We start from the raw sequence: 19,557 nt of genomic DNA on the forward strand, positions 1-19,557 counted from the left end.
GGCATCCCAATCTGGGCCGAACTCCAGCCCCACCTCCCCCTGGACCTTCTACCTTTGCTTCTGTCCTGTCTGCCTCATCTGGCTCTCTCTTGACCCTCTTTTCCAGTCCTGGGGCTCGACCACAATCAAACTTGATCATTTTTTTCCAGATGTAATAATACTCAACACACTGGGCTACAGTCTTTGTCTGGATCTAGCGAGGGAAAACAGAAGGCGGCTATGGACAACACCCCATGAGCAGCCTCGAGTGTTGCCATGACGCCCCGAATCCCTTCCCCATGGGGCCACTTTTGGAAAGCCTTCCTGAAATGCCTCTCTGCGTGGCCTGGCGTGCCCCTTCGGTGCAAGGAGCAGAGAATCACAAGTCCTCGCAGGTGGCGAGCGGCTCAGACTGCAGCCACCGCTGCCAACACCGGTCAGCATCCCAGGGATCCTCCCCTGTGGGAAGGTGCATCGGAGGGCGTACTACTAGGGTGTTCACAGCGAAGTCACGCCTAGGAGCCTCGCATTTGCCAGCTGGGACCAATGACAGCAGAATGCCCTGAGGCAGTGGGGGCCACACAGCCTTTGGGACAGTGACGCAGGGCCCTGGAGTCCAGAGGAAGTGGCCCATGAGAGAAGGAAGGGGCTCTGAAGGCACGGCTGGATCCTGGCCGTGCAGACCCCCACCAGGTGCTCCTCCCTCCGCTAAGAAGTGATCCCGTTAACAATAACTTCTGTGAAAACAAAACAGGATGGAAAAGTTTCATTGCCCCAGAGAGAACGTTTCTCAGGTAAATGCAACTGGCCATTTATTATCGGGAGCTCACTTCAGAACATACCTTCTCCGTGTGACTTTTCTGAGCTGTGTGGGTCTTCACAAACTAAGAGTTAAAACAGCACATTCCCTGTCCTTCTAGGAAATGGTACTAAGTTTAAAAAAAAAAAAAAAAGCCAAGAAGCTGAACTTGTGCTTCCAAACAAGACGGGGTAACAGAGGAGCTGGGTCTCCCTCCCAGCCGAAACAACGAGAAGACGCAGGAAACAGTGGTTGGCAAGACACTAGGCATCGGTCTGAAAACAGCTTTCTGAGAGGCAGAAAATACGCCACTACCTTGGGAGAGTTTCCAGGCCACGGCCAAGGGGGAGGGTCCCAGGCAGAGCCCAGCAGACTCCTGAGCTGAGAGTGAGCTGAGTGCCTGGGGAGACCGAGGTGGCAAGAGTCCACAGGACAAAGGACAGCAGAGGAGACAGCAGCACGGAGAAAAACGCCAGAGATCTGGACAGTGTTCCCCTCAGGGATTCAGGGACGTGCGTGTGAAGAGAACCCAATGCTAGGTAAAGACCCGTCATAAAGGATCAGAGGGAAAGCCGCCTGTGGCTCTCAGGGGCCAGAAACAGTGCCTGTCCCCACCAGCTGGGGGGTGGAAAACCTCCTAATTAGTGTGGCATTGGTAGAGGAATGAGAAGGATTTTGTCTCAGAAATGAGAAATAATTAGCCCTAGACAAAAAGCTGTTCTGGGTGCCTGGGAGGCTCGGTGGGTTGGGCCTCTACCTTCGGCTCAGGTCATGACCTCGGGGTCCTGGGATCGAGACCCGCATTGGGCTCTCTGCTCAGCGGGGAGCCTGCTTCCCCCCCCCCCGCCTGCTGCTCTGCCTACTTGCGATCTCTCTCTCTCTATCAAATAGTTAAATAAAAAATCTTTAAAAAAAAAAAAGCTGTTCTGCTGCCGCCATTAAAAACCTAAAAGCAATATCCAAAAGGATCAAGTTGTTCTCACCAGTCTACACACAGTGATGTAAGGCAATAAAAATGGTAACTATGTGGGTAAAAATATAAGGCTTTGTATCTTAAATCTCTCTAAACATAGTTGGCTGTTCAAACAAAAACAGTAACAAGGTATTGCGTGGTTAGTAACATATAGAAAAGGCATAGCAGTAAGAGTATAAAGGCCAGCAGGAGAGAGGAAGCCGCTACTCTGTGGTTCTCATGCTGCACATGGAGTTCTATCATATCGCTTGCAGGTTCGACCCTGATAAGTTAACGATGCACAGTATAAACCCTAAAGCAACCACCAAACTAATAGTTGTAGTCAATAAGCCAGCAAAGGAGATAAAATGGAATCCTAAAATTTACTACATTAATCCAAAAGGCGGAAGAAAAATTGCAGAAAGGAGAAACGAAGAACAGATGAGTCAAACAGCAAACACACAGCAAGGTGACGGACTTAAAGCTCACCATCCCAGTAATCACGTTAGACATGAATGGTCTAAACGCCCTAATTAAAAGAATGGATTTTTTAAAAAAAGACTTGATGTATTTATTTGAGAGAGTGTGAAAGTGAGAGAGATCACAGAGGGAGAGGGAGAAGCAGGATCCCCATGGAGCAGGGAGCCCGATGTGGGACTCGATCCCAGAACCCTGGGATCATGACCTGAGTGGAAGGCAGAAGGTTAACCGACTGAGCCACTCAGGCACCCCAAGGCTGGATTTTTTTTAAGTGTGTGACAGAATATTACTCAACTCTAAAAAGGAATGAAATCTTGCCATTTATGACAACATGGATGGATCTGGAGAGTATGATGCCAAGCGAAGTAAGTCAGAGAAAGACAAACACCATATGAGTTCACTCATGTGTGGAATTTAAAAAACCAAAACAAACAAAAAAAGAAAAAAGACAGTTAAGACAGATTCTTTTTTTTTTTTTTAAGATTTTTAACATTTTATTTATTTGACAAACAGAGATCACAAGTGGGCAGAGAGAGAGGAAGGGAAGCAGGCTCCCTGCCAAGCAGAGAGCCCGATTCGGGGCTCGATCCAAGGACCAAGGGATCATGAACTGAGCCGAAGGCAGAGGCTTTAACCCAATGAGCCACCCAGGTGCCCCAAAGACAGATTCTTAAACACAGAGAACAAACTGGTGGTTCTCAGATGGAGGGTGAGTGGGGGGACGGGGGAAATAGGTGACAGGGATAAGAGCACACTTATTTTGATGAGCTCTGAGCAATGTACAGAAGTGCTGAATTACTATATTGTGCACCTGAAATCAATGTAACACTCTATATTAATTATACTTCAAATAAAACAAATTTTAAAAAGCACCATCCAACACATGCTACTTATAAGAACACACTTTCCGTATAAAAACACAAATAGGTTAAGTGTAAGAAGATGAAAAAAGATATACCAGGCAAACACCCATTATAAGAAAGCTGGAATAGTTGGCTTTCTTATATAATAGAATATATATAATAATGTAATACCAGAAAAATAGGCTTCAGAGCAATGAATAATACCAGGCATAGAGGAAATCATTTCATAATGATAAAAAGGACAACTGATCAAGAGGACATAAGAATCCTAAATGTTTATGCACCTAAGTCAGAGCCTCAAATACACGAAGCAAAACCTGAGAGAACTACAGGGAAAAATAGATCCACAGTTACAGCCAAATATTTTAACAACCCCTTCCCAGTAATGGCTAGAACAAGAAAATGGTAAAGATCCAAATCACATTATCGACCACCTTGAACTGGTATTTCTAGAGCTCCAGCCAACAGCAGCAGAATGCACCTTCTTCAAGAGTACTCGGGACACGTACCAAGATGTAGACCATATTCTGGGCAATAAACAAGGATCAAAAAATTTAAAAGGGGGGCGCTTGGGTGACTCAGTGGGTTAAAGCCTCTGCCTTCGGCTCAGGTCAAGATCCCAGGGTCCTGGGATCGAGCCCCGCATCGGGCTTTCTGCTCAGCGGGGAGCCTGCTTCCCTCTCTCTCTCTCTGCCTGCTTCTCTGCCTACTTGTGATCTGTCAAATAAATAAATAAAGCCTTAAAAAATGTTTAAAAAATTTTAAAAGGATTCGAGCCATATGAAGTATTTCTCTGACCACAGTAACATTAAATTAAAAGTCAGTTTAACAGAAGAACTCTGGAAAATCCTAAAATATCTGGAGACTCAATAACACACTTCTAAATAACTCATAGGTCAGGGGAACCTGGATTGCTCAGTGGGTTAAGACTCTGCCTTCGGCCCAGGTCATGATCTCAGGGTCCTGGGATCAAGCCCTGTGTCGGGTTCTCTACTCAGCGGGGAGCCTGCTTCCCCCTCTCTCTTTCTGTCTGCCTCTCTGCCTACTTGTGATATCTCTCTCTCTCTCTCTCTCTGTCAAATAAATAAATAAATAAAATCTAAAATAAATAAATAACTCACTCACTCACTCATAGGTCAAAAAAGAAATCAAAAGGGAGGTGAAAGCTTTGAACTGAGTAAAAATGAAAACCCAACCTACCAAGATGTATCAAAGCAGTACTCTGAGGAAAATTTATAGCACCAAACATCTATATTAGGGAAGAAGAAAGGTTTCATAGCAATGATCTCATTTTCCACCTTCAGAAACTAGAAAAAGCAGAACAAATTAAACTCAAAGCAGGCAGAAGAAATGAAATAATAAACAGCAGAGCAGAAATCAATTAAACAGGGAAAAAAAATCAACAAGCTAAAGCTGCTTTTTGAGAAAAATCAGTAAAATCAATAAAATTGATAGATCTCTAGCCAGACTGGTCAGGGGGAAAAAAAAAAGACAAATTACCAGTATCAGGAATGAGAGAGGTGACATCCCTATAGTCAATGAATATAAAAAGGACAATATGAGACTATTACGAGCAATTTTTGCTAATATATAAGACAACTTAGAAGAAATGAACAAATTTCTCAAAAGAAAAACTACGAAAGTTCACTGAAGAAGATGTGACAACGCGGATCACCTTACGTGTATGAAACACCTGAATCTGCATTTCAGAACCTTCCCACAAAGAAAATTCCAGGCCGAGGTGACATCACCACCAAATATTTAAGGAATAAATAAAGCTGATTCTAAACAAGCTCTTCCAAAAAATTGAAGAGGAGGGAATACTTCCCAACTCGTTCAGTAAGGTCCGAGTTGCCCTGATACGAAAGCCAAAGATGCCACAAGTAAAAAAGGCTACAGACCAATATCCCTCCTGAACACAGATGAAAACTTCTAAACTTCTAAACAAATCTTTTTTTTTAAAGATTTTATTTATTTATTTGGCAGACAGAGATCACAAGTAGGCAGAGAGGCAGGCAGAGAGAGAAGGGGAAGCAGGTTCCCTGCCGAGCAGAGAGCCTGACGTGGGGCTCGATCCCAGCACCCTGGGATCATGACCTGAGCCGAAGGCAGAGGCTTTAACCCACTGAGCCACCCAGGCACCCCTAAACAAAGTTTTAATAAATAGAATCCAACAATATATATACAAAGGACAAGACATCGGGACCAAGTGGAGCTCATCCCGGAAACATGAGGCTGATTTAACAATCTAAAATTGATGTAGCTGGTCATGCTAAAATGAAAAAGAATAACCATATGAGCATCTCGACAGATGCTGAGGAAGCACTATCGATACAACCTCATATCCTTCACCGAAACAAACTCTCGGCAAGCTGGGAATAAAAGGAACTTCTTCAACCTGATAAGCAACATCTGGAAAGACCCCACAGCCAATGTCATACTTAGGAGGGAAAAGAGGGGCTGGTTTCCCGCTAAGATCATGAACAAGTCCAGAAGGTCCACTCTCACCATTTCCAATCAACGAGTTACCGGAGGTTCCACAGTGCAGTGAGGCAAGATAAAATTAAAGGCAAGGAAGAAATAAAAGTGTTTTTATTTGCAGATGATATGATTGTCTATGTAGAAAATCCAACAGAATCTGCAAAAAAAGCTACAAAAACGAATACATGAGTTCAGCAAGACTGCAGAACACAAGATCAATATCATTTCAATTTTATTTCTATGTATACTAGCAAGAAACCATTGGAAATCAGAATTAAAAAGAGCCTTCCATAACAGCATACAAAATAGAAATACTTAGGAATAAATAGGATATAACACCCATACACCCAAACGTTCAAAACACCATGGAGAGAGATTGAAGACTTAAATAAACAAATACACTTTGTTCATTGGTTGGAAGACTAAATACTGTTAAGATATCCATTGTCTGCAATCGACCTGGAGAGTCAACGCCGTACCAGACAAGAGCCTATCAAAACTTTCTTAAAGAAATTGACAAGCTAATTCTAAAATTCACATGGAAATGCAAAGGACCCAGGATAGAAAACACTTTGAAAAAGAATAACAGGGTTAAAGCACAAACGTTTTCTGATTTCATGACTTATTATAAATCAACAGCAATAAAGAGCATGGTAACTGCTTAACAGTTCACAAATAGACCAACTGAACAAAATGGTCAGCCCAGAAACAAACACGTATGTATACGGCCAACTGATGTTTGACCAAGGTACCAAGGCCGTTGGCTGCAGAAAATGCGGTCTTTTCAACAAAAGGTACCAGAAGGATTAAACGTGCGTGTGCGGAAAATGAACCCCAATCGGTACCTTGCACGGCAGGTCAACCCAGAACAGGTCATAAATCTAAACGTAAAACTGAAAACCATAAAGCTTATAAAGAAAACATAGGGGAAAATCTTGGTGACTTTCTTAGAGACGCCACCAGAACCATGGTCCCTAAGAGAAAAATTAATAAACTGAGCTTACTCAATGTCTGAAACTTCTTCTGAAAAGACACTGTTGAACCAACACTGAGAAGTCAGAGACCGGGAGCAAATACGCGCAGGGCAGGTGTCTAGAAGAGTTTGGGCTCGGAACAAAGAACTTTTTTAAAAAAACACAGCCCCCCCCCAAAAAAAAACATAAGCAAAAGACTGGGAGCAGACGGCTCAGCAGGTGAGGCGCGGGGACGGCACACAGGCCGGCGGAAAGATGCCCAGCATCATCAGTCCCTCGGAAGCGTAGGGAGAGAAGGCTGTGTGCTCAGAATGGCGACAAGAGGAGGCCTGGCCCTGGCGCGCGCTGGGGAGGGCGTGGGGCCTCTAGAAGTCTCCTGAGCTGCCCGTGGGCATGTGAAGTGCCACGATGGCTTTGGATGACCGTTTGGCAGCTTCTTCAAAGTGAAACGTGACCCTCACCCTATGGTGCTCTCCTCCCCCTGCTAGGCGTTCACCCCGCAGGGAAACAGTGCTGCCAGAGTTTGCCACGCGCCTCAGGGCTCACGGCGGCTTCATCTCTAAGCGCCGGTGTCTAGAAACCACCCAGACATCCACAGGCGACAGACTGAATAGACGGTGGGACACCCACACAGCGACACGGTCCCCGGCAATGAACGGGGGTGAGCGACCGCGACTCGGCCACCCAGATGGAGCTTGGGGATGCTGAGCGTGAGGAGCCAAAGCAGAGCACATGTTGTACAACGATTCCGCTCAAAGAAAACTCTGGAAGACGCGAACTGATTTACAGGGACAGAAAGGAGACAAGGAGTTGACTAGGGACAGGGGTGGCATGAAAGAGGACCAAGGGGCTTGGGGGAAACACGGGGAGGGGGGGACGGACATGTTTGTGATCTTGACCATGGTGATGGTCTTGTGTGGGCATAAGTACATGAAAACATCCAAGGTTACACTTGGATCACGGGCAGGTCTGTGGTCATCAGGTTAATGTCATCAGGTCATCAGGTTAATGAAGGAACAAACAACCCAGCAGGACATCCGGTGCAGAAGGATCTCAGCCTTCATAAGCGCGCGCGCGGGTGAGCATGAGAGGCCCACGGACAGAGCCAAGCCCGAGGCGCAGGAGCAGACAGGCCGAGGTTAGCCGCCGGGAGGAGGGCTCTGCGGAGGACACGGAGGCCTTTACCGGAGCATTCCTTCACTGAGAATGGGAGTGTTTGTTTATTTGAGCACTGACGCATTTCTGTACTGTTTGGAGGTGTTCACAACAATGTCCTTTTTCAAATGATGAACTGTGCCCGAGACCAGCAGAGTGTGGCCCTGGCAGGGCCTTCCACTCTAGCTGGGCTCAGCTGCCCAAGGCGAGGCCCTGTCTACGCCGGCGCACCCGCATTCCACTTACCGTCTTATGTATCAAGTAGAAGTCCTTCTTGTGGGCACAGAATGCCTTCTTAAAAAGCCTCTTCTCCATGGGGGTCCAGATGTCAGAACCTATCAGAGAAAGAGCCAAACGGGGGGACAGGACGGGGTTGGCGTGCAGACCACCCTCCTTTGCAAAGCTGCCATCACCAAACACGATCGTGTGTGAAACATTCTGCTAAGCCCCTTACTTGCTTCATCTGCTACAGCCCTCATAAAACCTCAGCAGGTTGGGCCCTCACCATCTGTGCTTTACCGAGGCAGCCACGGAGGCCTGCACTGGGTGAGGGTCCAGACTGCCTGACTGCAGGGCTGGCGCACCGGCTCCCACCGCTGGAGCTCAGCCTGCCTCCTCCCCTCCCTGGCCCGGGGGCATCCCCTTCCTCGCTGGGCATGGCCCCCCAAGGAACCAACAGAGTCCCGTCCCCCTCCACCACCACCCCTGGGAGAGGGAAGGCCTTTCAGGAAAGGCAGGTGAAGGCCCCAAGAGAACTTCCAAAGGCACTGGGGAAGCTTGCTGACCGGACTGTTTTCACCAGGTCTCAGCCGGCAGAAGCCACGCCCACAGCCCCGCCCAGTCACCTGCGTAGCGGTAGTCGGCCAGCGGGTGAGTGTGCGGCTTCTGCGGCCCGCGCAGTAAGAGGGTCTCCAGGGCGACCTGGAACGAGAGGGGCCGCAGGCTACTTTACGCAGGGAGGGGAGGAAGAGTCTCACCTCTGTTCCTTCCTTCCTTCCAAAGCCACCGCTTGCTCTCCCGAAGGCCCTCTCCAGCCCTGTACTCAGTGTGGTGGGTCCTCGTACCAGCCCCAACCTGTGACCGCTGAGCGCGGCTGCTGGGACTCTCCCGCCAGGTGCTCCCAACCAGGAGACGGTGACTGTGTGTGTTTGCTCCGGTGCGCGTTCCTTGCCGTCGAGGACCAGCATTTGGAACCGCCCTGCCCTTGCCCATCGCCCCCTTTGTTTCCTTCACGGCACTAACCGCTATCCAGCCACCTTCCAGAATGTATTTGCTGTTTTGGCTCTTCTCAAATGTAAGCCCAGAAAGAGAGGGGCTTTGTCCTGCTCCCCAGAGTAACCCATCAGGCCCGCTGTGGCATCTGTGGGACCCAGTGCAAAATGAAAACCCTTGTTCAAAACTTACTAAGGATTTCAAGATGACAACATGAGCACGAAACCAATACTGGGGTCCCCAAGCTGGCCCCGGCCCCCACGTCACAACATTACCAAGCCCTCAGCGGAACCCCAGAAAGGTGGGTTGCCCGCTCTGTTGAGCACCTACTATGTGCCAGCTGCTGCCTCTCAGCTCAAGAAAGAGCAGGACCGGCACCGGCTCGGTGATGGGCCTTTTCCTCTCCCACCACTCAGCAAACTGAGGGTCCTCGGAGGAGACACAGGCAATTCTAATGCACCAGACGTTTTCATACATGGGTTTTTAATTGAAGAGAGAAAGCCCAGTAAGAAACCCGATGAGCACAGGACCCGAGTTGGGTCTGCTGGGCACCGGCTCCCCAGCAGATGGGGTGGAGCCCAGCACTGCTGTCACACCAGACAGAGCCCACCCCTGCAGCGCATGAGGACCACACCAATCCCAAAGCCACCGGGAAGAAGGATGGTGGCCTGCCCAAGCAGACTGCATACGGCTTGCGCCTGCCACTCCGGCTCCCCCAGGCACCCCCCCACCCCCCCACCCCTGGCTCTGCCTCCACTTCACCTGAACACTGCCCCGGGCCTCGTGCAGGCAGTGCAGAGCGAGCTCCAGGTTGGTGCCCCCTCCCGGCATCACGCTGGAGCAGGCCACGTTGCAGAGCTCAGTGACTGTGTCCAGCAGCCAGCGATCCCAGCAGAGTGTGAGAGAGGAGAGGGAGTCAGCAAGTACCAGGGAGACTTCCCCGACTGCACAGGGGGCGGGGTCCCTCACGTCTCAGCTGAAAGCGGGATGAGGGAAGGGAGGGACAAGAAAAACAGGCACAAACCCTGCCCCGAACAGCCAGACTGCGGGGGGGTGGGCAAGGGGGGGGTTGTGGGCAGGAGACTGCAGCTGCGGAGAAGCCACGCAGCACCTAGGGGAGCCCTCCTGCCTCCTCACCCCGGGTACTGCTTCTGGGCCGAGGAGTGAACTGGGAGAAAATGTCCTCAGACATGGGGTGGGGGGGGCAGCTAGGGGCAGGGCCCGCTGGAATTTGGCCCCAAAGCCTCAGCCACCTCTGTCCTGCGTTTCTGGGTTGGTCGTCACATCTCCCCACGGCTTCCAGACCAGAGAAGCAACGTGCTCATCAGCAGCAGCCAGCGCTCTCTCCTGGAGCTCTGGGATCTCAGCCTGAAACCGGCTTCCTATGTTGATGTGTCTGAAACGAGGCCGCACACACAGACACGCGGGAAAGACACCCGTGACTAAGACGGGCAATGAAACAGATATAGGCAGTGTTCCCTTCTCTCGGGCCACAGCCTTGCCCGATGTAAACCCTGTGCCATCTGCCAGACGTGTCCAGTGTCCATCATCCCTGACAGATACGTGCAGGCATTCCAGAAACCCCTCAAAGGGGTACTTCCTTCCCTCCTCTCACTTCCCTTATTGCCGTATCTCTGGCCTCAGGTGTCGCTGCGGGTCCAAGACAGGCGAGTACATGCTGCTAGCTCTCGTGCTTCTACACCCACGGCCATACTATCCAGCCACACTCCACGGACGCTCAAAAGTCTGGACCATACCACCACCAATTCTACCTAGAACCCCAGGGTCCTGGGCATTCTGTCCCTGGGGCCCCAGCTATGGTATGTCTGGACAGAAAGAATACTAGGGGAGCTTCCCACATACACCCACAGAACTGCACCACTTCTCTTTTAGGGAGGCTCCGTAGCGAGACCTGATCTCCTGTGATGAAGGAGCCCCGGGAAAACTGACACAGGCCCGCAGGGCAGGTAGAAGCACCCCCACTTTGGAAGGACGCGCCCTCAGGTGCTAAGTCTGTTCCAACTTACGGTTCAATGCTGATCTTGGTGTCATCCTTCACCATGCAAATGCCGAAAGAGCCGTCCACTTGATCTAGAAAACACGCAACAAGAACAAAAGCTTCAGGAAGACCGACCAGAAGGCCCTTCTGCCTGCCTTCGTGGCGCAGCTAAAAGCCGGCTCTTTACAGCTGCGCGGTAGGGAGAGTCTTCAAAAAATTAAAAGGAGAACTACTGTAAGATCCAGCAATCCCACTTCTGGGTATTCTTTCCAAGATTTTATTTATTTATTTGACAGAGAGAGGGAGCCAGAGAGCACAAGCAGGGGGAATGGCAGAGGGAGAGGGAGAGGCTGACTCCCCACTGAGCAGGGCACTGATGTGGGGCTCGATCCCAGGACCGCGGGATCATGACCTGAGCCAGAAGCAGACGCTTAGCTGACTGAGCCACCCAGGTGGCACCCCCCCACCACGGGTATTTATCCAAAAGACCTCGAACCGGTATCTCAGCAATAATTGCACTTCCATGTTTATGCAGCACCATTCACAACAGCCAAGTGGAAACAGTCTGATGTCCTTCAACGGAGGAGCCGGTAAAGAGAATGTGGTATTTACATACGATGGAATACTAGTCAACTTTTTTTTTTTTTTTTGAGAGGAACCTTCAATATGCAACAACACGAATAAACCTTGAGAACATCATGCCAGGCACAGAGAAGGAAATACTGCATGACTTTGCTTATGTAAGTATCCAGAACAGTCCAATGCAGGGACGCCTCGGTGGCTCAGTTGGCTGAGTGTCCGACTCTGGGGTTTGGCCTGGGGCATGATCTTGGGGTCCTGGGGTCGAGCCCCACATCAGGCTCTGCCCTCGGCAGGGAGCCTGCTGGAGATTCTCTCCCTCTCCTCCTCTCTCTGCCCCTCCCCCCATCTGCATGCATGATCATGCTCTTTCTAAATAAATAAAAAAAACTTTAAAAAATAGTCCAGTTCATATAATCAAAAGTGGGATGGTGGTTGGCAGGGGCTGGGGGAGTGGGAAGTGGGTATTTACTGATCAATGAGTGTAAAGTGTTGGGTATGCCAGATGAGTAAGCTCTAGAGGGCCACAGTGCAACGTGGTCCCTGTAATCAACAATGATGTTCTGAGCACTTACTCACTTAAGGGAGACTCATGTTAACTTCTTACCATCATAAAACACAATTTTTAAAGAAAAGATTTATTTACTTGAGAGAGAGAGGCAGGGGAGAGAGGCAGATGGGAGAGGGAGAGAGTAACCTAAGCAGACTTGGGGTTGAGCACAGAGCCTGACACGGGGCCTGATCTCACAACCCTGAGATCATGACCTGAGCTGAAACCAAGAGGTGGTGACTCAACTGACCATGCCACCCAGGTGCCCTGATAATACACAACTTAAAAAAAAACACTGCATGGAAGAGGCAGAGGAATTCAGCAAGACGACAAATTAACTGATTAAAAATTATTTTATAGAACAGGAAGCTAAGCTCTCTGGAAGCTGTCCTAAAGGCATACAGCATTTTAGGAAATACTCATTTAAGAAAATGACCAAATATTGGTAAGAACAGTGAGAGTCTGTGGCATCTGCCCATTACTTCCCCTCTGGAGGCCAAGCTCCATTAACAGAAGCTCTACCTGGAGTGCCTCACCCTAGGCAGGGGCACCCAAGGAGGGGGACTTCTTCTCCCAGCAGCATCCATACTTAAAAAATTAAAGGGAGGGACTCCTGGGTGGCTCAGTGGGTTAAAGCCTCTGCTTTCGGCTCAGGTCATGATCCCAGGGTCCTGGGATCGAGCCCCGCATTGGGCTCTCTGCTCAGCAGGGAGCCTGCTTTCTCCTCTCTCTCTGCCTGCCTCTCTGCCTACTTGTGATCTCTCTCAAATAAATAAATAAAATCTTTTAAAAAAAATTAAAGGGAGGTATGATGATTTCTTATCAAAGAGAGAATACTGTAAAGAGACAGAAGATTTTTAAAAGAACCAAGTGGAAATTTGGGGATTAAAAAAGTACAATAACCAGGGTGCTTGAGTGGCTCAGTCACTTAAGTGTCTGACTCTTGATTTTGGCTCAGGTTGTGATCTCAAGGTCATGAGATCGAGCCCCGCATGGGGCTCTGTGCTCAGTGGGGAGTCTGCTTGAGATGCCTTCTCTGCCCTTCCCCCAACTCTCAAAAAGAAATAAATCTTCAGGGAAAAAAAAGCACAATAACCAAGGTTAGGCTCAACGGCAGATTTCGGCTGGCAGGAGAAATGATCAGCAAATTTGAAGATAGATCACTGGAGATTATGTAATCTGAAGAAGGGAAAAAAGAATGGAGAAAAATGGAGCGAGCCTCAGAGAAATGTGGGTCATCATGAAGTGCCACAAAATACGTGTAATCAAGAGTACCGGAGAAAGACAAGGAAAGGATGACAAAACGTGTGAAGTATCATGGCATCGATACAACAGCTGAAATTTTCCCAAATTTGGTAAACAACAAAAACAAAAACCCAATGTATACATCCAGGAAACTATAAACACCAAGGAGAATAAACACAAAGGGCTCTACGTCTAGACACATCCATCACAGGCTAAGTGCTGAAAGCCAAAGATAGAGATCTTGAAAGTGAAAGGAGAAAAACAACTTGTTTCACGCAAGAGCACCCCAGTAAGGTTAACAGCTGACTTCTTGTCAGAGGCAATGGAGGTCCAAAGGCAGAAGGATAACATATTCAAGTCGTTGAAAATAAAAAACTGTCGATCAGGAATCATATCCAGCAAATTACTTTTCAAAAATGACTGTGAAATAAAGTCATTCTCAGATAAATAAAAACTGAGAGTTGTTGCTATCAGATCTGCCTTAAAAGAAATAGTAAAGGGGGGCTCAGTCGGTTCAGTGTCTGACTCTTGGTTTCAGCTCAGGTCATGATCTCAGGGTCATGGGATTGATACCCGCAGTTGGGCTCCATGATCAATGGGGAGTCTGCTTGAGATTCTCTCTCTCCCTCTCCCTTTGCCCTGACCCCACCCTCTATAAATCTTAAAAAAAAAAAAAAAGGTGGAATATCATTCAGTCATAAAAAGGAATGGAATACTGACACACACACGGCAACACAGGTGGAGCCTGAAAACATTATGCTAGGAAACAGTCACAGAACACCACATACTGCAGGATTCCAAGTACATGGAATGTCCAGATTAGCCAAATCTACAGAGACAGAGAGTAAACTAGAGGTTACCTATGGCTGGGGGTGGGGGGCAGGGACAGGAGTGGCTGCTAAGGAGTGTGGGGGTTCTTTTGGGAGTGCTGACAATCTCTGAAACTTGACGGTAGCAATGGTTGCACGGGTCTGTGAATGTAATAAAACCCACCGTATTGCATGCTTTAAAGGGATAAATTTTATGTAAATTGTATCTCCATACTGATAATAGACACCTAAGAAAGTTCCTGAGACTTGAAAGCAAATGACACGAGATAGTAAGTGAATCAAAACAAAAAAACAAAGGGTGCTGGTAAAGGTAATTACATGGATAATTCTAAGATTATAATTACATATTTCTTAATTGACTTGAAAGGCCATTGCATAAAACAGTATGTATTAGGGGCCTATAAAATATAGAAATACACTATGTGTGGCAATAAAAAGGAGTTGCACTGCAGTAAAGAAAGAATACCCCAGTGACTTGAATCCACAGGAATAAATAAAGTTATCAGTAACGGTAAATGAGGAGGGTAATAAAACAAATTCTATAAATAATGCCTGTTTTCCTTTTTTTTTTCCTCTTTAAAGACTTCATTTATTTATTTGACAGAGAGAGCAAGAGAGCACAAGCAGGGGGGACAGTGGGGAGAGAGAGGGAGACGCAAACTCCCTGCTGAGTAGGGAGCCCGAATCAGGGCTCAATCCCAGGACCCAGGATCATGGGCTGAGCCAAAGGCAGATGCCCAACCACCTGAGCCACCCAGGTGCCCCTATAAATAATCCCTGTTTTCCTTTATTGTCTTCTTTATTATAACACAAAATCATATAAATAATTACAACAATATATTTCTGGGTTTCTAATATATGTGTGTATACACGTATATAACATAATGTTATATATATATATATATATACACACACACACACACACACAACATTAATAGCAGAAGGGTTAGAAGAAATGGTATTAGCTAGCAATGTTTCTATATTTTATTAAATTAATACACGACTGAGCATACTCTGATAAATTAAAATGTATGTTTTAAGTTCTACAGCAACTCCTAAGAAATGACTAAGAAAAAGTGAAAAATTAAAGGAAACGATGTGTTATACAAGAAAATATTCACTTAATACAAACAAAAGAAAGCAGAAAGGGGGGAACAGAAGGAGAAAATGACATGAGACCTATAGAAAATAAAAAGCAAAATGGCAGATATAAATCTAACTGCATCACTGGCCCATAAAAGAGAATGCTTAAACAAACCAATCAAAAGGCAGTTTCTCAGACTGGATATAAAAATATGATCCAACTGATGCCGTCTGTGGGAGACACGCTTTATTTTCAAAGACACAAACAGGGTGAAGATACAAGAACAGGAAAGAACAGACTAAGTGAAAAACAACCATAAAAGCCCTGGAATGGCTATACTAATGTCAGGAAAATGAGACTTTTATTATTTTTAAAAATTTATTTATTTGAGAGAGAGAGAAAGAGGGAGGGAGCAAGGCGGGGGAGGGGGAGGGTCTCCAGCAGATTCCTTGCTGAGTGTGGAGCCAACGCAGGGCGACCTCATCAGCCAGAGATCACAACCTGAGCCAAAATCCAAAGTCGGATGTTTAACTGACTGTGCCACCCAGGTGCCCCTGCAAACTGGGACTTTATTTATTTATTTATTTATTTTTTCCAACTGGGACTTTAAAACAAAAAATATTACTCGAGAAAATGACAAAATTCTTGTCATAATGATAAATGATATCCTATCATAATGATAAAAGGTCAAGCCATCAGGAAAATATGGCAATTGTATAAAAATAATACACCTAAAACAGAATCCATAAATACATAAAGCAACAATTGATAGACCTGAAGAATAAAATGAACAATTAAAAGATAATGGTTGGAGGGGCGCTGGGGTGGTGCAGTCGCTTGACTGAATGACTCTTGGTTCTGGCTTGGGGAGTGATCTCGGGGCTGTGGAATCAAGCCCTATGTCGGCCTCCGTGCTTGATGCGGAGTGTGCTTGGGACTCTCTGTCCCACTCCTTCTGCCCCTTCCCGCCATGCGTGCACATGCGCTTTCTCTCTCTTTCAAATAAATTAGTCTTTAAAAAAATAGCTTAAATACTTAAATACTTTCAGTAATGCACAGGACAACCAGGCAGAAAGCCAACAGGAAGTAGAATACCGGAACTAACCGCACATAACAGACATCCACAGTGTTTTCCGCCCATCATTGGGAGAATACATTCTTCTCCGGTACACATGGAACATTCTCCATGACAGAATGTATTCTAGCCCATAAAAATGCCTCAAAGAAAGTAAAAGCACTGAACTAATACAAAGTATATTCTCTGACCACAGCAGAATTAAAAATCAATTTAAAAAAGGCAACTTGGAAAATTCACAAAGAGGCAGAAATTAAACGACACACTCCTTAATAATCACTGTATCAAAAAAGAAACCAGGGGCTCCTGGGTGGCTCAGTTGGCTCAGGTCCTGGGATCGACCACCCCCATCGGGCTCCCTGCTTGGCAGGAGTCTGCTTCTCTCTCTTGTTCTGCCACTCCCCAGCCCCACTTGTGCTCTCTCTCAAATAAATAAAATTTTTAAAAAAGACATAAGAAAGGAAATCAGAACATGCTTTGAGATACATGAAAAGAAGAATACAACATGCTGAAACTTGTGAAATGCAGCTAAAGCAGTGCTGTGAGAGAAATTCATAGCTGTAAGTGTCTGCATTAAAACAGAAAAAGAATCACAAGTCATTTATGGTCAATCGGCTTTCCACAAGGCGCCAATTCGAGAGGAAACGAACAGCATTCTCTTTTCTTTCTTTCTTTTTTTTTTTTTTAAAGATTTTAGTTATTTATTTGATGGGCAGAGATCACAAGTAGGCAGAGAGGCAGGCAGAGGTGGGGGGGAAGCAGGCTCCCCGCCAAGCACAGAGCCCGATGCGGGCCTCGATCCCAGGACCCTGAGATCATGACTGAGCGGAAGGCAGAGACTTAACCCACTGAGCCCCCCAGGCGTCCCGGGAGCAGCACTGTCAGTAAGTGGCGCTGAAACAAGGACAGCCATGTGCAAAAGAACGAGTTGGGACTCCCACCTTAAACAATACATAGAAGTCAAAATGGATCAGACATACATTTAAGACTTAAAATGATACAACTCTTACAAGAAGACGGAGAGGCAAATCTTTGCGATCTTTGCTCAGGCAAAACTTTAGATACAACGAGGAAAGCACAAGTGACAAAAAATAAACTGGACTTCATCAAAATTAAAAACTTTAGTCCTGCAAACAAGACCACGAATAAAATGAAAAGACAATGCCCCAAATGGGAGAGAGTCTGCAAACCCATGTACCTGAAAAAGGCCTTCATTCCAGAATAGAGAAGCTGCTTTTAAAACTGAATAATAAAAAGATAACAATGCAATTCAAAATCCAGGCAGAGGATCTGAAAAGATAACAGATGGACGGTAAGTACGCAGAATGACCCTCAGTCTCAGGAACCATCAGGGAAATACAGCTCGAAACTACCTTACACATAGCAGGACGGTCACACGAGAAGAAAGATCACGACGGCTGACAAGGATGTGGAGAAGCTGGAACTTTCATATAACATTTCCAAAATGTCCGTCATTTTGGAAAATGGTCTTGTAACGATGGAAGTGGTTAAACTCAGAGCTACGCTATGACCCAGCAACTGCCCTCCTGGGAACATACACGGGAGAAAAGGAAACATGTCCCACAAACACCTGCACATGGTGTTTAGGAGCACATAACTCACAGCAGCCAGAGGACAGAAATGCCCCAAATGCCCATGAGTGAGGGACGGGTACGCAGAACGTGCCATGTCCAGACCACGGGATGTCATTGGGCCCTAAAGAGGTGTGTGACCGCGGCACGCACTGTCACATGGACACCCGTGGAGGCTGAGGGAGGAAGCTAGACAAAACGTCCCCCACGGTATGAGCCCAGTTATACACAATGTCCAGAATGGGCAGCTCTGTAGAGAGAAAGAGTAGAGGAGTGGTTGCTCAGGGCAGGGGAGAGGGGGGCCCCAGGGTGCGAGTGACTGCATGGATCTGGTGCTTCTTCTGGGAGAGACAAAACTGCCCTAGAATTAGATGGCTGTGAGACTACTAAAGAAACACTATGTCCAGTGGGTGATTCGTATGGCGTATGAATTCTGTTCTGGCCCAAACTGGTAAAATTACTCAAAGGGCGGGCAGGACGGTGGTCAGGGTCAACAGTCCCTGCGTTTTCTTTCTGGCTGTAAAATTCTCACACCTAGAAGGTTGCCGGTCCCAGAGGGTGCTGGGCTTCTCCCGAACAGCCGTGGGGCTCACATAGCAGGCCCGGCGTGGTGGGAGGGAGGGGACCCGGCCCTCCACAGGCCCAGCCCACCCGGAGTAGAGACCACAGTCGTGCCCGGCGTCACTCACCACGCATGTTGCTGATGAGTTTGTCGGGACCGGCGTGAGCAGAGGTGGAACAGAGGGTGTTGAAGTACAGCCCTGAGCCCTCCCGGATGGGGCTGAGCATGGGGGGCGGCGTGTAAGGGGAGCACTGGAACAGTCCCTTGAGGAGGCGGTCCACCAGGAACACGGGAGACCGCAGGCAGCTCTGGTGGCATCCCCCCAGGCCCGGCTCCCCAAAGGACGAGGGTGGAGGAGGGATGAACAATGCCTTGGACTGGGGGTGCTTCTTCCGCTTCCGGTGTTGGCTGCCATCCTTGCTGTCTCTCTCTTCCCCATCTTTCTCCGGTCCCTGCGGAAGAAGAGAGTTCAGAACTCAGGGGATCTCCTGAGGCCCCCCCTGCCACACAGCTGTCTTCAGGATAGCAGGCGAGAGGGAAAAGAGGACGGACTCCCGAGACAGAGCGACACACGACCTGCAACCCAGCATGTCCATGCCTGGGGCCCTCAGAAGAGGGAGCAGAGCAGGGCCTCCGTGCCTGAGCCGGACCCCAGACCCTAACTAAGCCGCTGGAGCCCTCCACGCACCCGTGCCCTCAAGGAGAGCCCTTGACTCAGGGGAATCTGAAAAGAGGTGAGGCCAGTATCAGTTGTCAAAATGCTTGGCCCTTAGAGAGTGGGGGGCAGAAAGGGCCACAGCTCGAGCAAATGAAAAACAGCAACAGGTCCTGCCAGACGAGCAAAGACATCCACGCGACCCGTCCCGGCGCCCCCTGGGCTTGTCCGACGGGATCCTCCAGTATGGGCTGAAGAGACTGGGTACGTGAACTTGCAGTGCTCTCTGTCACCTCCCTGCGATCTCCGCTCCTCTCTGCCAGTCCCACTCCTCCTCTCCTCCAGGTCTCTGCTCCCACACCTCGTCTGGGAAGACCCCCCCGACCTCCTTAGGTTGAGTCCCTGGTGCCCCCTCAGGATGCTCTCTGCTCCCTCCCATCCCCCTCACAGCCCGGCCCATGCTGGGGCACCCCTGTCTGGGGACAGGTCTA

The 19,557-nt window shown here is 48.0% G+C and overlaps 1 protein-coding gene across 2 annotated transcripts in view; it reads right to left on the reverse strand.

The window, feature by feature from the left end:
• The window catches only part of ZNF541 (zinc finger protein 541), a gene marked incomplete at both ends in the record, with an annotated part of 30,329 nt that overhangs the window by 625 nt on the left and 10,147 nt on the right, over positions 1-19,557 (reverse strand). For both annotated transcript variants that reach the window (XM_080829063.1, XM_080829062.1), the window contains 7 exons: positions 53-193; positions 7,930-8,018; positions 8,529-8,604; positions 9,658-9,761; positions 10,149-10,291; positions 10,923-10,986; positions 18,539-18,863. In XM_080829063.1, the coding sequence (XP_080685189.1) occupies positions 53-193; positions 7,930-8,018; positions 8,529-8,604; positions 9,658-9,761; positions 10,149-10,291; positions 10,923-10,986; positions 18,539-18,863 (942 nt within the window). The remainder of the gene's footprint in view (positions 1-52; positions 194-7,929; positions 8,019-8,528; positions 8,605-9,657; positions 9,762-10,148; positions 10,292-10,922; positions 10,987-18,538; positions 18,864-19,557) is intronic.

This window comes from Martes martes, assembly GCF_963455335.1.
Source record: "Martes martes genome assembly, chromosome: 17".
Taxonomy (NCBI): Eukaryota; Metazoa; Chordata; class Mammalia; order Carnivora; family Mustelidae; genus Martes; species Martes martes.